The 14861-nt window shown below is 39.4% G+C and overlaps 1 protein-coding gene across 2 annotated transcripts in view; it reads right to left on the minus strand.

Moving 5' to 3' along the window:
* Positions 1–5409: 5409 nt before the first annotated feature.
* Vav3 (vav guanine nucleotide exchange factor 3) overlaps positions 5410–14861 on the minus strand; it is a 356190-nt gene continuing 346738 nt past the window's right edge. The window contains exons 26-28 of one of the 2 annotated variants that reach the window (XM_070007868.1): positions 11197–11280; positions 8562–8713; positions 5410–7921 (exon numbers count right to left, since the gene is read on the minus strand). In XM_070007868.1, the coding sequence (XP_069863969.1) occupies positions 7880–7921; positions 8562–8713; positions 11197–11280 (278 nt within the window). In that variant the 3' untranslated portion in view covers positions 5410–7879. The remainder of the gene's footprint in view (positions 7922–8561; positions 8714–11196; positions 11281–14861) is intronic. The other variant, XM_070007867.1, reaches the window with a different exon arrangement.

Here is a 14861-nt window from a genome sequence, read left to right on the forward strand (position 1 = left end):
GCTCCATCTCTGTGCACAGGATCCAGGGTGAACTTCCTGAGATGTAATTGACATCCCATCACTCACCTGCTTAAAACCTCTAGTGATGGCCCAAGGTCACTCTCTGTCATGGTCTCTTCCTCAATGCCCTCTCCAACTGTCCTAGGGCCCTCATGCCCTCCAAACATGAAGTATTTAGATATTCACAGATTTTTTCCTTTCTCATTTCAATTGGTTTTCTGCTCAAAAATCACTTGAGAGGTTGAGGCAGGAGGATTGTGAAATCAAGGCCAAACTGCACTACACATAGCTAGACTGTGCCTCAGAAATCAACCAAAAAACACCCCCACCCATTTCCTCATTAAGCTTCTTTGATCACTCATGTGAAATAGCACTCTCTTCACTTCCCCTTTTCTTCCACTCTCAACCACACTTATCACTATCTAACATGATTCATCTACCTGCTGCTTATTGTCATCTGCAATCAGTAGTTCCATCCATAGAAGAATCCCATTAGGTTTGTTGTGGTATCCTTGAAGCCTAGAACTGCGGAGTGCTTGGATGAAACTCAAAACTTATTAGTTGAGTTCATGAATGAATGAATGAATGACTTCATGGCTACTTAGGAAATTTTCCACAGCTACTTCCTTCTGTCTCACCCAACACTGTGAGCCTCAACAAGGGTATTTTTTAAATGAGAAAAGTCTCAGTGAGACTCCTGTGTATGATTCATTCTTATGCTCCATTTAGGAGCTGGTATTGAGCTGACCTCAGTAAATATGGATTTAAGGCATCAAAGGGGATTTTTTTAAACAAAGAACTAAACTTTTAAAGATGGACACAGGTGGCTGGTGCTTGTAAGCTTACTCAGGAGGTAAAACTCCAAAAGCTGTGCTGGAGTCATGGCTCAGGTGGTATAGCACTAGCTGAGCAAGCAAACTGAGCAAGCACAAGGGCCTTGAGTTCAAACCCCGGTACATGAACTGAACTCTACAATCAGCTACATTTCTCCCAAGTAATCAATGTCTTTCTGTAAAGCTTCCTACTTGCCTTCAGTGACCTTGGGATTTACCAATCTGTGACAGGCAGCCATGAGAACAGCTCCCAAGAAGCCCTCTGCTACTGATGTTTGTCCTTGTGTGATCCCTTCCCCTAGAGAGGGTTGGACTTAGCAACTCAATACTTAAGAACACAGAAGAATAGAGGTGATTGCCTGCCATTTCTAAGAATATTACAAGAAGATGAGCATTCATCTTGAGTGTTCCTGTTCATTCACTTGTGGATGTTTATCTTGGAAGGAGCTGCCATGTTGAAGTAGCCATGTGATTAACATGGGTGGGGGTGGGGGGGTTGGGAATAGATCTTCCTCAATGCCAGCTGAGTTTTGAGGTAATTAGCTTTGGCTGACACCTTGGCTAAAGCCTCATAGGACACACCAAGATGAAAATATCCAAGTAACCTACTCTTTCATTCCTGATCCCTGGAAACCATGCAATAACAAGTGTTTGTTGTTCTCAGCTGTGAATTTTTTGGAGCAATTTGTGACATAGCATTAGGTTGCTGATACCCTATGCTCTGGTAGAGTGATTTGTTCCACTTGTGCCCAAGTTTTAAAGCCTTACTAATATGACCTGTTAATTCAATAATATGACCTGTTAATTCAAGAATGAATCTTCCAAAGGCTAGTGTAAAATGAAAGGGAGTGTTTTTATTCCTCCTATACCTGTGTTAACTTAAAAAAACTGTGGGGATGGGTGGTATTGGGAGAGATGGGGAGAATGATGAAAGGAGCAACATTGACCAAGATGAATTGATCAATAAACCTTGAGGATTTCTTTTGTTGTTGTTTTCCACAAAGAACTAAACTTCAAAGCTGAACATCTATAATCCTGGCTACTCAGGAGATAAGTCTGTCTCCAATTAATCAGCAAAAATCCAGAAGTAGAGCTGTGGCTCAACTGGTAAAAGCACCAGACTTGAGTAAATAAGCTAAATGATAGTGCCCAGGCCTTAAGTTTAAGTTCTAGTACCAACACACACACACACACACACACACACACACACACACACACACACACACACACACACACACCATTTAGTTTTCTGCAGATATTTTAAATGGTGGCCAAAAAACCATTTATAAAAAACAGGTTTTGTTTTGCTTTATTGACTGTCTACTCTCTACCAGGTCCTACTTTGACATTTTACACATGTTACATCATTTACTTCTTCTGCAGTAGCTACAAGCATCACTTCACTTTAACCTTGGGGAAACAGAAATAAGCAGAGAAAGCAACTTTGCCAATGACAGCTAGCAAGCTAAGTAATAGAGCCAGATAAACTGGCTCTAAGGCTGAACTTTAACCATGAGTTTGCTTTATCTTTGACAAGAAGTCAGACCCAGCAGAGGAATAAAACAGGTCAAATAGCTTTATTAGAAAACAAAACCAGCCTAGGTACAAAACAAAAGAGTTACTGGACTAGGAGTAGAGACTTTTTGAGTGAAAGGTGTGATGATGGCAGTCTTTCATGGACTCTCAGAAGGATTACAAGAACTAAATGGGATATTGTATAACAAATGCCTGGTGGAGTGTGTGGAACAGATGAGGGCAAAGAACCGGCACGGTGAGAAAAGGAGACAACTCGGTAGTCATCACTGAGAATAAAAAAAAAAAAAAACAAATGAAAACCAGCCTTCCCTTTTGGGGACAGGGTTGGTCTGATTACTAGAAAATCCACAAATACTCTTGATCAGACTACTGAGTCATTATTAAATCAACTGACATATCTCAAATCTTATTGATACAAACTGACAGCAACAGAGGGAGAGATTGTGACATGTCACATTTCTACCTGGTCTGGGAATCTCTGAACATCTCTTTTCCTTATTTTGGGGGGAGGGGGAAGAAGGAAAACCTGTAGGAATTATAGAAAATGCTAGAAAGTCAGAGGGAAAAAATCATAGAGGAAATCAGGAAGCAATTGTTTGACCTATAGTCAGGACAAGCCTTTACTTTACCAGTGGATTTTTTTTTGAATCTGTATGATCGTGGGCAAGCCAGATCACAGCCATTCTGGGGTTCACCTTCCTCATGAAAGGAAGGGCATGAGGGGCAACCCGAATCTTAGCAATGAGGCCCCTAATCCTCTGGCCTTGAGCCTAAGTCATTATTGGCAGTGACACAGTGCCTAGCAATTCTGTCAGAGCCAGAGTCCACAGTGATTCAAAAGAAGTTTGTTTTTCTGTCCACTGTTTTCTGCTATCTGTTCTAATCAATGTTACCTAATGAGAGAGAGAATTCCTTTCTGACCTCCATTCTGAGATTTATTCATTACTCACAATTAAGTGCTTTCCAAAGTCTGCTAGACCGGACAGGTTCATAACATTTCTCATCAGAATCCAGCCAATCCCAGAAAACTAGTTTCGGTGCAAAAATGAAGAGACTAATGAACTAAGTCTAAATGCTTTTGAGCTGGGAGAAAAATTCTATTTTCCTTGTTTGAAATCATATGGAGCTGTTAAATTCAAGTTCTGAGATTCTTTGTGGGTTTGCATAGTAATCTTCCTGAATATCTTTCATTCTGCCTATAATTTAAATATTGAAAATTAAATCATAAGAAACAAGGCATTAACTCTCAATTATATTCCGAATAAAGGCAGCAAGCATATATACCTATTTTACAGTTCAGAAAGAGAAGACCAATATTCTTCCTTCAATCATCTACTCATTCATGCACTCATTTTCAGTAGTGAGGTTTGGACTCAGGGCCTTATGTACTGAGTAGGCAGGTACTCTATCACTTGAGCCACACTTCTAACCCCATACACCAACATTTCTTGACTGACTACTGTGTCATGTTCATGTTATTCTTCACAACTGCCCTTTCAAACTCTCATAGTTATACAATCATTTCATTCTTTATTAATTTTTGTACAGAAAATGAATTGATGCTCAGAAAATTGATGCTCAATGGCAAACCTAGGGCTTGAGATCAGGCCTAACTGATGCTAAAATTCTCCTTGCTTTTGTGATATCAAGTAGTCTAATTCCATTCCTATACAGGCTAACTTAGAATTTTAAGGATTTTCCACCTTAACCTAATATATGGGCCTGAATTATGCTTTCGAGGTTAATAGAATGATGGTGACTATACAAATATTTAGCAAGTCAATCTAATAACAGTAATGAGACCCAATTCCACTTTACATGTATTGATGTCCCATGAGTCTTCACCATGCTAGGAATTAGGTACAGTGATGATATTGCTTAGCTGAGGTCTGGCTGGCAGGGATGGGTAACTGATTCCAAGCAGTCAGTCTGACTTCTGGCCCATGCCTTCTCCCCTTCTTCCCAACTGTCCAAGAACAAAAGAGGCTATCAAAGCACTAACCACTGACACATACCAATTACTTGACACAAGACCAAATATATGAGTGTCACCAGGACTGTATTCCCATGTAATATGAGCATGTGAGCTGAGCACTTCCCAGGCACAACTGGCAGTGGTCAGGAAGATGATGATGATGATGATGATGATGATGAATTCAAATCTAAGAGTTATATAGAAATGTCCTTATGTCAAAGTGAAGTTATAAAGACGCCTGTAGAATCAGCTCCTCCAGTAAAAAGAACAGGAGCTATAGGATACACTGCAAGTGTGGAGAAGAGCTCCTTTCCTGCATACCTTGAGAAGGTGACACTGAATAGAGATTACTACTATGGAACCCATTTCTCTTGGTCCTTAGAAAACAAATGCACATCCATGACTGAGAACCTGACACCCTACTCTGTCAGCAGAAGGAGTTTGCCTCCCAACCTGACTTCCAGTGCAAAGGGTAAGTCAAAAGAGGGTAAAGGAATTCGATCTCTGATCCCTACTGCTCTAAACAGTATCTGCTTAGGCATCAGGAATAACAGAATTCAGAATTCCCTGTTAAATCTTCAATTGGTTAAACTACTGGTACTAGTTTCCTCTTGGCTATGTGAGCTTAAAGCTGACCACATATCTAACTTCTTGTCCTAGAAAGTGTGGGACAGGATAGTGTAGTGGTTATATGGGCTGTGGAGCCAACCTTCCCAAGTTGGAAACTGACTCTGGCACTTACCAGACATCTGTGTGGTCTCTGGAAAGTTGCAGGGTTTGATAGCCCTCACTTTCCTCATCTGAGAAAGGAGACAATGTGAAGTTCTGCCCTCCAGAGTCATTGTAAGTACACCAGAGGCTCTGAAAATGGTGGTGGGAACATCACAGGCCTGTCAGGAGATGCTGCAGTTCACTACTGAGGTTTTCTTTTGGCTGATGAGTCATAAATTAGGCAGTAATCCTGACCTACACTTGACCAAAATCAGGGCTTGTAATTATGATGTTAGGAGTATGTGAGTTATGAGATGGTTTAGTGGAAAGAATCTTCAACCTTCACAAAATCAATTACAGGTAAGAAGTAACTATTTATTGTATTGACATATTTACAATATATTACAAAATAAGATACGTTTCTAATTCGCTTATTACATGAAGGCTGCATACAGGCAAAACATAGTACATGGAAACCATTTACTTCTGTCTTTGGTATTAGAAATCTACACAACTCTACGGCATTTGAAGTCTCCAATAAAAAGTATGAAACGTAGACCAAAGATGTGATTGGTAATATCATGAGAAGGAGTTCTTCTAATATCCTCTGCTATGAACCCCCTCAACCAATGAAATGCAACAGGAAGACCACACACCATTTATAAGGAAGGCGGGGAGTCCACTGACCAGAATAAACAATACATGCTACAATACTCTACACAGGAGTGTCTTAATTTGTGGGATGCTGTGCTTTCTCCATAGCAACCTTTTGGCTGACAAGAACAGAGGAAACATTCTCGAGACAGAGTCACAGGTAAGACTTGAGGAGAAAGAATCCTTTCCAAAAATATATACGTTGGCAGGGGCAAGTTTACTGTACAGGACACTTTATAAAATACATGTTCATGATCATTTACACATATACAAAAAGTCTAGTTTTAGCAAAGAATAATTGTTTCTAAAACACAATCACAGTTTACATAATTCTGAGGTAAAGGTCTTGAATCTATCCTAGAGGAGAAGGCCTAGCCCATGAGGGTTTCTAATTGAGAGGGGTGTCCACAGAACACCCAGGGTAGGCACCCCAAGTGGGCTGGGGAGAGGGCAGACCACAGCTCCCTCATTTCAGAGATGATCGAGACATTTCACAACTGAATGCTCTTAGTTTGGCTCTAGGAGGTGAGTGTTTTGAATGTCTGCTATTCTCAGAAAGAAACACTCAGAATTTTGTCAGGAACATGACTTCTGCAATAGAGGAAATACTGCATCAGCTAGGAGGATAAAGTAGTGTCTGAACTTGACTGCCTTAACTGGGAACTCAGTGCATTCCAGGAAGAATATATATAGAGACTCCTCATGTCATAAAGGGAAGGGTTGGAAAAAGAAATGCACTGTGAAACTCATCAGACCCACCAGTTAAGATACACCCAGGACAGATTTCAGAAGAGAAGACTGAGAAGACCTGGAAGCAAAAAAAATTTTTTTTTAATTTAAAAATCTAGTGATCTTCCTTCTGGCCCTGAAATACATAAAAAGCCCAAATATGCTTTCCTTCCAAAATCCTCAGCAAAGCTGCTTGTGCTACTCTAGACACTCAGAGGAAAATGTGGGAATCAGTCAATATGTTCTGGGGTCTCTCTAGTAGCCATGTGTTAATTGATATTGCTGTTATAAAAAAGATTTACTCTAGGGGCTGGGAAGGTGGCTCAGTGGTAGAGCGCTTGCCTTGCATGTCTCTGAAGCCCTGGGTTCGATTCCTCAGCACCACATAAGCAAAAAGAAAAAAGCCGGAAGTGGCGCTGTGGCTCAAGTGGTAGAGCGCTAGCCTTGAGCTAAAGAGCTGAGGGACAGCACCCAGGCCCAGAGTTCAGGCCCCACGACTGGACCCCTCCCCCCACAAAAAAAAAGATTTACTCTAGTATAGCCCTTGATCAGTTTCTGTAAACAATACCACCTTACTCAGGCTCTCGACAACCACGGTAAGAAATCCAGCCAAAAATTATTTCATCAAGTCTAGCATGACATTTCCAATAGGACCCTATAAAATCATGAAAGTTTTGAAGATTTAATGTGGAGACACCGTCATGTGTTTTGTCCCTCCTCCCTGCCCCCTACCCCCCTTTTTTTAATAAAGAGGTTGCAAATGTAATTGGGACATCAAAGGAATAATTAAAACCCTTTTGGAATAGATCACTTATGTGCAAACCTGAACATTTGCTTCTCATATTTTATCATGAGTAACATCTGTGGGGAAAAGTATTTACTGGGCAATGAGTCACCTGTTGAACAATTTAAGACAAGACATACTGGATCTTTCCAGTCAGGGTGGATCTTTTCCAAACAGCAGAACTCCGTGATTTTTCTTCACGCTGAAAAAGGCAAAATCAACCTTCTCCTTCTTGGTACCATCAAAAGTTTTGGGGAAAGTCGTGTAAGAATGAAAGTAAATATGCATCTGACATTTACTAATGACAGACATTTATGTTGTCTGACTCAATGAAATAAAGAGAAAGCTGAACCAATGTGTTCTGCAGGGCTCCTTTGGGAAGAAAAACTTTTGGCTCTGCCCTGGTCTATGACAATGACAGACTAGCAGGCTGTTTCTTGCACAGCTCTAGGCAAGCCATTAATCTGTCAGTACCAGCATCTTTAGAAAGCCCAGCATTAAGACTTAAGAGAGGGAAAAAGGGAGGGAGGATGTTGAAAAGCCAGAAATGCAGCTTTAAAAAAACACACACACTTCAGTTAATTCATAATGCTATGCAGGCTTCTGTTTATCCCTTCTCTGAGATATTTGGTGCAGGGTGCCATGCTGGATTGGAACTTATTCATCCTCTTCTACATATGTGGATGGAAACCAACCCACCTGCAAAAGAAAAACAACCAATATAGCAATGTGATTTTGTACCTGCCACTTCCAAAGATTCTGCACACAGAGCATTTAGTTTTCATAGCACCTCAATAAGGCTGATGTTTTACAGTTAAGACTGGCTTAACTGTTCTTAGGAGCCTAATACAGTGAGTGATAGAAAGGGAGGAATAAAATACGCTTAAACAGTAATCTGCTTCTGGCACACAAATAAGTATGTAAATTAAATGTAATGTGGGGCTCAGCTACATGATCATTCCTATTTCTGCTGTAGAATAGGATGTAAAAACAGAGGTACTCTGGCCCTTCCTCTTGAGATCAGCAGTTCTTCTAGATATCTGGCACTAAACAGAGTGTATGCTCTAATGCTTAGGTTCTGAAAAGAACCGAAATGCTCCTTCTCTAGATAGGAAGCCATTACGTTTGCTAAGGTGGGTTTACACTTGGATCAACTGTGCTCAATACATTATCAGTGAGTGCCCATTACCAGCAAGGCACAAATCCCCACTCCACTCCCCCACCCCATCTCTGGAGGCTAGGGGCCTGGTCGGGTGCAGGCTACCTTATGTGATGACTGCCTAAGACCATCCAGGCTCCTTTCATTCACACACACAAGCCCATCGGAGAGAAACCTTACCCTGCCATTGACTTCCCCTCGCCACCAGCCATTGGCACTCATCTTTGTGTAAATCTTCACCACATCTCCTTTCAACAAGGACAGTTCTCTCATATCTCTCGCACAGAAGTCATACCGAGCGACGGCAATGCCCAACACTTTGGGGCTTAGCACTGTGAGGGGGAAAAAAAACAAAACACAAAACACAAAAAATGCCACAGAGTCAGAGTTGACATGCTGTTGGTGACCAGCCAGAAGAAGCTAATCAGATGAATGTTACTGATGCTCTCAAACACACAGCCGTGACTTCACTACACACCCATGACAATGGAAGAGGAGCTTGAAAACAGTACAATTGCTGATTCAATCCAATCAGAGGCAGGAAAATTTGTTTCATAAAGTTTAAAGATCCACTATTCTGTTTTCATATTCTTCATAAAAACTTCTAAGATGAAATGTTTTTTTTTCAGTAAAATAATAATAAAAGACCCTAGGGAGTATCTAAGCTACAATGTGAAAGATAAAATCTGTACTAATTTTAGCAAAATTAACCATCCAGCATAAGTAATCTATTCCTTATTAGAACCTCTAAGGTCAAGTATTACATATTCATTGAATAACTGCTTCCCCTAATAATAAAAACAACTGAACTTTTTCCTCTGATGAAAGTTTATCAGCTTGATCTTATCACTTTTTTTTAAGAAAGGAAAAAAAATCTCTTGTTTCCATTTTCTACAGTTCATTTAGATAAATATTATTTTATATTTCATTGGACTTGCTTTCTTTTTACTGGACGTATGATGGAGGCATATAGAGTGATGGGGAGAAAAGTTAACTTTTGGATGGATAATTGTATTTTAATTTATTTAAGACATAGTAAAGATATATGAGCAAAGGTATTTTGCATTATTATATGGCAGAACAAGTTCCTCCATTTTTATGTAATTAAGCATTCATTATACAGAAGTCATTGTCTACTTGGATTGGTCTCTCAAGTTAATTCCTTTCCTTACAGATCTCACTTTTTTTACAGCCACTTCTCCTCCCTATCCAAGCTCTTTTGCCTTAATTATAAAGGGTTAAACTCAGCTATAATTTATATATAATTTCATTAATGAAGAAGAGTGAAGCAGGGTTTACAGAAAGAACATACAAACACCACTCCTATCTTCTTCCTTCCGAAGAAACACCGCCTTACAGAAAATGTAATGATACATCTAATCAACAACATAATGTCAGGGTATTCACCTCTTGTGTGCAGAGTTTTTTTTTGTTGGCATGTCTGAATATTTTTCATGTCAGGAGAGGAGTATGCCCTACTCTGAGAGGAAAACTACTTTCAGGCAGTTCCTGTTTGGTAGTCTCTAGTGCTTTATAACACGTTTTATATTAACTTCTACACCTGTTGCTCTTTGGGGTTATAAAGTATTTTCAATTATATGTTCAGTGATTCTGAGAATCACTCATCTGGGATTGGTGAGACTTTATAAATCTTAAATGGTAAGAGGAATTTAGTTGTAAGAAAGAGACAAATGGGAAATCCCATCCATCTGTATTTTTTCACAGTTCCCAATGCCCAGGTGGCCATGGTTATGATCCCAGCCATCCCAGGAGAGGCCGCCCACCTGGCAACAGGGATCTCTGGCCTATCATTCATAGTTTTGTAATGACAGATAGTTTTTTTAGTCTCCAAGTGTCGATCATAAGATAAACGAATGGCAAGGCTGTCGGTTACAGAACTGTAAAGGGAGCAGAAATAGGTCATTTTATTTTACTGCTTAGGACACATACCACTTTTAATGGTTTCCTTACTGAAAACTGTCCCATTGCTCAGGCACCGCTCTTAAGAGTCGGTGCACATAAAAATACCCATGATGGAAAAAGAAAAAAGAAAACAACCAATCACCAGCTTAACTGGGTGACCTTGCACAGGCCCCTGACCCCTCTATGCCACACTGTTCTCATCCATAAAACGAAAGGCTGTACTAGCTGACTTCTAGAGTCTTGCATTTCAAAATTCTATGATTCTACTGGGATCTACAGATTCATCTTTTTAAACCCTGCAACACAATATACTTTCCCTAGCCATAACACTGTCCTCTCTAAGTCATATCAGTAGCATCTAATTCTCTAGCAAATCAAGACCAAAATGTCTGGGCATAAACTGAAGAATAGTAGAATTGATGGGCACCTGTCTTGCTTTTAAATAATATCTACTGAGTTCTACTCTTCTTTTTGGAGATAATTCTATGACTTGGGTTCTTTTCATTTTCTTCACAGAAGCACAAAAATATTACCTTTTCTTAACTAAAATTTCTAGTCCTCAAGGAACAATTGATTTTTTTTTTGTTCAGAGTACTTTTTCTCTCTTATAACTTCTAGCCTCCATCCCCCTTCAACCTCTATGACAGACACATTATAAAATGTCATGTTGAAATATATGGAATGAACACACACTGAAAAAGCCAGAGAAGTGAAATGTCATGACACACAATGACTTTGCAACAGAGAAGCGTAAGGTGCATGGTAGTAATGGAGCTCTAGGGATTGTCTATGAGGAGATGTATCTATATGAGAAGCCATATACAGGAGTGGAAATATTTCATTTGCAAACAGAAGCAGGTTGGAGAGACATATAAAAGCAGTAAAGCAGTACCTGACCAGAAAGGAGTAGAAGAAGGGGGAACAAAGCTGTACTCTGGAGGAGTTACAAAAGAAAAGCCACAGAACAGAGAGGGGGCTTAGAGAAAAGAAAGAAAAAGAGAGAAGCAAAAGAGCATTTAGGAATTAATAAAAAATACAAATATTTTGTTGTCTGCAATCATAAGAAAATTGTTAGATCTCAGTTATCAAAGCTATGTTTTTACTCACTGCTTCTGTATCATCATTTCTAAATAAAGCACGGTTCCATATTTGTTAATTTTATTTTGTTGTGCTGGTATTGAGACTTGAGCTCAGAGCCTGCTTGCTTGGTTTTTTTTTCACTCATAGCAGTGCTCTACCACTTGAATCACATCCCACGTCTTGTTTTTTGGTGGTTAATTGGATATTAAGTGTCTCTCAGATTTGTCTTCCCAGGAGATGCAAATCTTAATTCTCAAATCTCAGCCTTCTGAGTAGGTAAGAAAATAGGCATGAACCACCAGCACCAATCACACTTTTACTTTCTGTATCACTCGAGTCATGCTTTCAGCTCCAACACTTTTATGTTTTGCTTGACTTTATGTCTGTAATTCAGACTTATCCTGGCATGGGCAAATAGCAAACCCCGTCTACATTCCATCCAAACTTGACTGATCCAAGAATTGCCTTCTTGATGTGATGCTCAATTCCTACTTTGCTATGATAGTAGGAATTTTGATTTGTTTGTTTTCCAGTACTGGGCTTACACTCAAAGCTTTGGGCTTATCCATGCAGCCATTCCACTATTCACCATGCTTCTCCTGAGAAGGGTCAATTCTCATTGTAAAATATATGCTTCACATAAAAAAAAGCATATGTAAGAGATTTTGAAGTAGTGTCAGTGAAATATGCAAAATACATGGAAAATTCAAAGAAATCTCCTTGATAATTTGTTACAAATCACTCCCTCACACCCAGCCAGTCATGCACATCTCAGCCAATGTTGTGAAGGGGGAAAGTGTAATAAAAATAAGAACCACTCTGTAACCTTATCATACCTGAAAAGAAAGTGAATATGTTTTCCAAATTAGATGTACTTGAATACTCAAAACATTTTGCTTTATCTTTTAAATAATAAGAGCTAATAACATTTATCAAATGATTCTGAAGTGTTAAGATTCCATGTCCAAAAAATTCACTATTTCATTTAATTATTACAACTATAAGAGGAAGGTATGACTACTACTTCTCCCGTGCATCTGAGAAAAACCTGTACTTAAACCCAAGCAAGGTGACTTCAAGGTCCATTCTGGAATCTAACTATGGCTGGCTGCCTCAAGTACTTCCTCAGGGTACCTGCTGATACCATGGTGCCATAAGAATGGAAAAGGAAGGTATAGGTTATTACTTGTCTTCTCCATATTTATTCTCCCCTTCTTTCCTGTAATACATCATGCAGTTCAACTATGTTCAGAGAGCAGAAAGACTATGGTTCCCAGAGTCCCTTGCAGTTTGGTAGGGCTATTTAGCTAAGTTCTGGCCAGTGAGAAAGAAGCAAACATATCAAAGCAAAAGTAAAATTTAGTAGTTTCTGTGATCTTCCAGAAGAAGAGCAGGCACATACCACCCACCTTCTTAAAGTATTCTATTTTGCTTTCTGCTGTGGGAAAGCTACCATCCTGGTCAATGAGAAGGAGAGTCTCCCCTTTGAGTCTGATAGAGCATAAGTTTGAACAAACCTGAGTTACTAACTTTTGTGGACAGAGATCACCTGCCCTTCCCACCAGCCTGGGCTGATTACCACTGTATTTTTATAAGAAAGAGACACTGACCATCTATCCTACTTAAACCAGTATTGTTTGGGGAGTCTGTCACTTGTATCTAGACCTAATCTAAAAAGTTTTTTTTAACAACCAAAGATGATATCAAAATGGGCTAAGTAAACTGGGAATGAGTTTATATACTCTTCCCACAGTCTGCCTCTTTATGAGGAACTGCTTGTCTTTGAGGGCCACAGAACTTACCCAAGTACTAGAACTCTTGTCACAAAGAAGTTCTAGGGCTTCCTAAAAATATTGGTGATCTACTTAGGTGATTACCAGACTCCCACCAAGCAGACCGGTAAGAGGTTTGTGAGTTCAGTTGTATTTGGGATTGTGGACCTTGGAGCTCAGTACACCCACAGAAACACCCCTGGCAAATGCTTTTAATGAAGGGACTCATGTGTCTTTCTTGCATCTACCCTAAAATATGCCCTTGTTGATGATGACCATTTTTATTCCATTTGCACATTCTGCAATTTTTTTTAAAAGCCTCAAAAATGAATTGGTACAGGTCATTCCAACAAATTTTCTAATATGCCCAACTCATTTACTCCTCTGCAGTAGAATTCATACATACATTTCTTTCTAGAGGTCATGATATACCCACTGCTGAGAAGAGAGGATCCTACTTGTAATAAAATTAACAGGATAGAGGTTGGGAAGGTGGCTCAGTGTTAGAGCGCTTGCCTTGCATGCAGAAGGCCCTGGGTTCAATTTCTCAGCACCACATAAGCAGAAAAAGCTGGAAGTGGCACTGTGGCTCAAGTGGTAGAGCTCTTACCTGAGGGACAGCGCCCAGGCCCAGAGTTCAGGCCCAGGACCAGCCAAAAAAAAAAAAAAAAAAGTTTAACAGGATTCACCCAATTCCTTAATGGCAGAAAATCTGGTGTTAAGATTCACATCCTACCTGGATGAGAACTTAAATAAGCCCTCATTCCACCCCTTATTCTAACAGTAATCTCTGCTTATACCGTTTGGTAAGTGACTATCTTTGGTTCTTTCACAAGGACTATTTTATTCATATTCAAATAAAATAAAATATTGTATTTCTCCAAAATAATGTAAGCCAAGAGTCTAAAATATAACAAAAGATAAGTTATCTCTACAAGGAAGAAATGAGAAATCAATGAAAACACAATTAAGTACTACTTAAATAACCTCAACAATAGGTAGATAAATTAGATAGATAACCTGCTTATAATCTTAAAATATCTAAGATTCCTAAATAATGTAGATAAAGTGTCGTCAAAGGGCTCAAATCTATGTTTCAGTAACACACTGAGTGCTATTCCTATGTCAAACCTAGAGTGCCTGATAATTATTTACCGTTATGTCAAGTAGCTAGGATTTAAATCTTCTCAAATCTGATCAAAAGTGTAATTTCAACTAAACATCAGCTAGTCTTCATGGTGGGCTTCGGCCCTCCTGCCAGCTTTCCTAATCTAATTCTGTTTCCAGATTAGTAGAAGAGACTCTTGAGTATGCCTTCCTCCTCCCCTGGTAACTTCAGTGTTTTTATGACTCGTCTATGATGTATAGTATCTACAATTTAACTTTTCTTGAGCCAACCTTATTGTCTTTGTTATAATAATCTTTCTCCTGTGCATGCCTGCCTGCCTCCATGTGGTCCCCTGGCATGGTCATGATGGATCCTAACAGTCTTTCTGCCTAGCTCAAACTCTCAATTTTTGTTCTTGAATTTATTTTGGTGCTGGTCCTCTGGCTTGAGCTCAGAACCCAGGTGCTGTCTCTGAGTTTTGTTTTGTTTTGTTTTGTTTTTAACTCAAGGCTAGCACTTTACTGCTTGAGCTAAAGCTCCACTTCTGGCTTTTTTTTTTTTTTTTTTTTTTTTTTGGTGATTAATTAGAAGAGTCTC

Source organism: Dipodomys merriami, unplaced genomic scaffold (genome assembly GCF_024711535.1).
Source record: "Dipodomys merriami isolate MVZ:Mamm:240054 unplaced genomic scaffold, mDipMer1.0.p SCAF_7, whole genome shotgun sequence".
Classification (NCBI taxonomy): Eukaryota; Metazoa; Chordata; class Mammalia; order Rodentia; family Heteromyidae; genus Dipodomys; species Dipodomys merriami.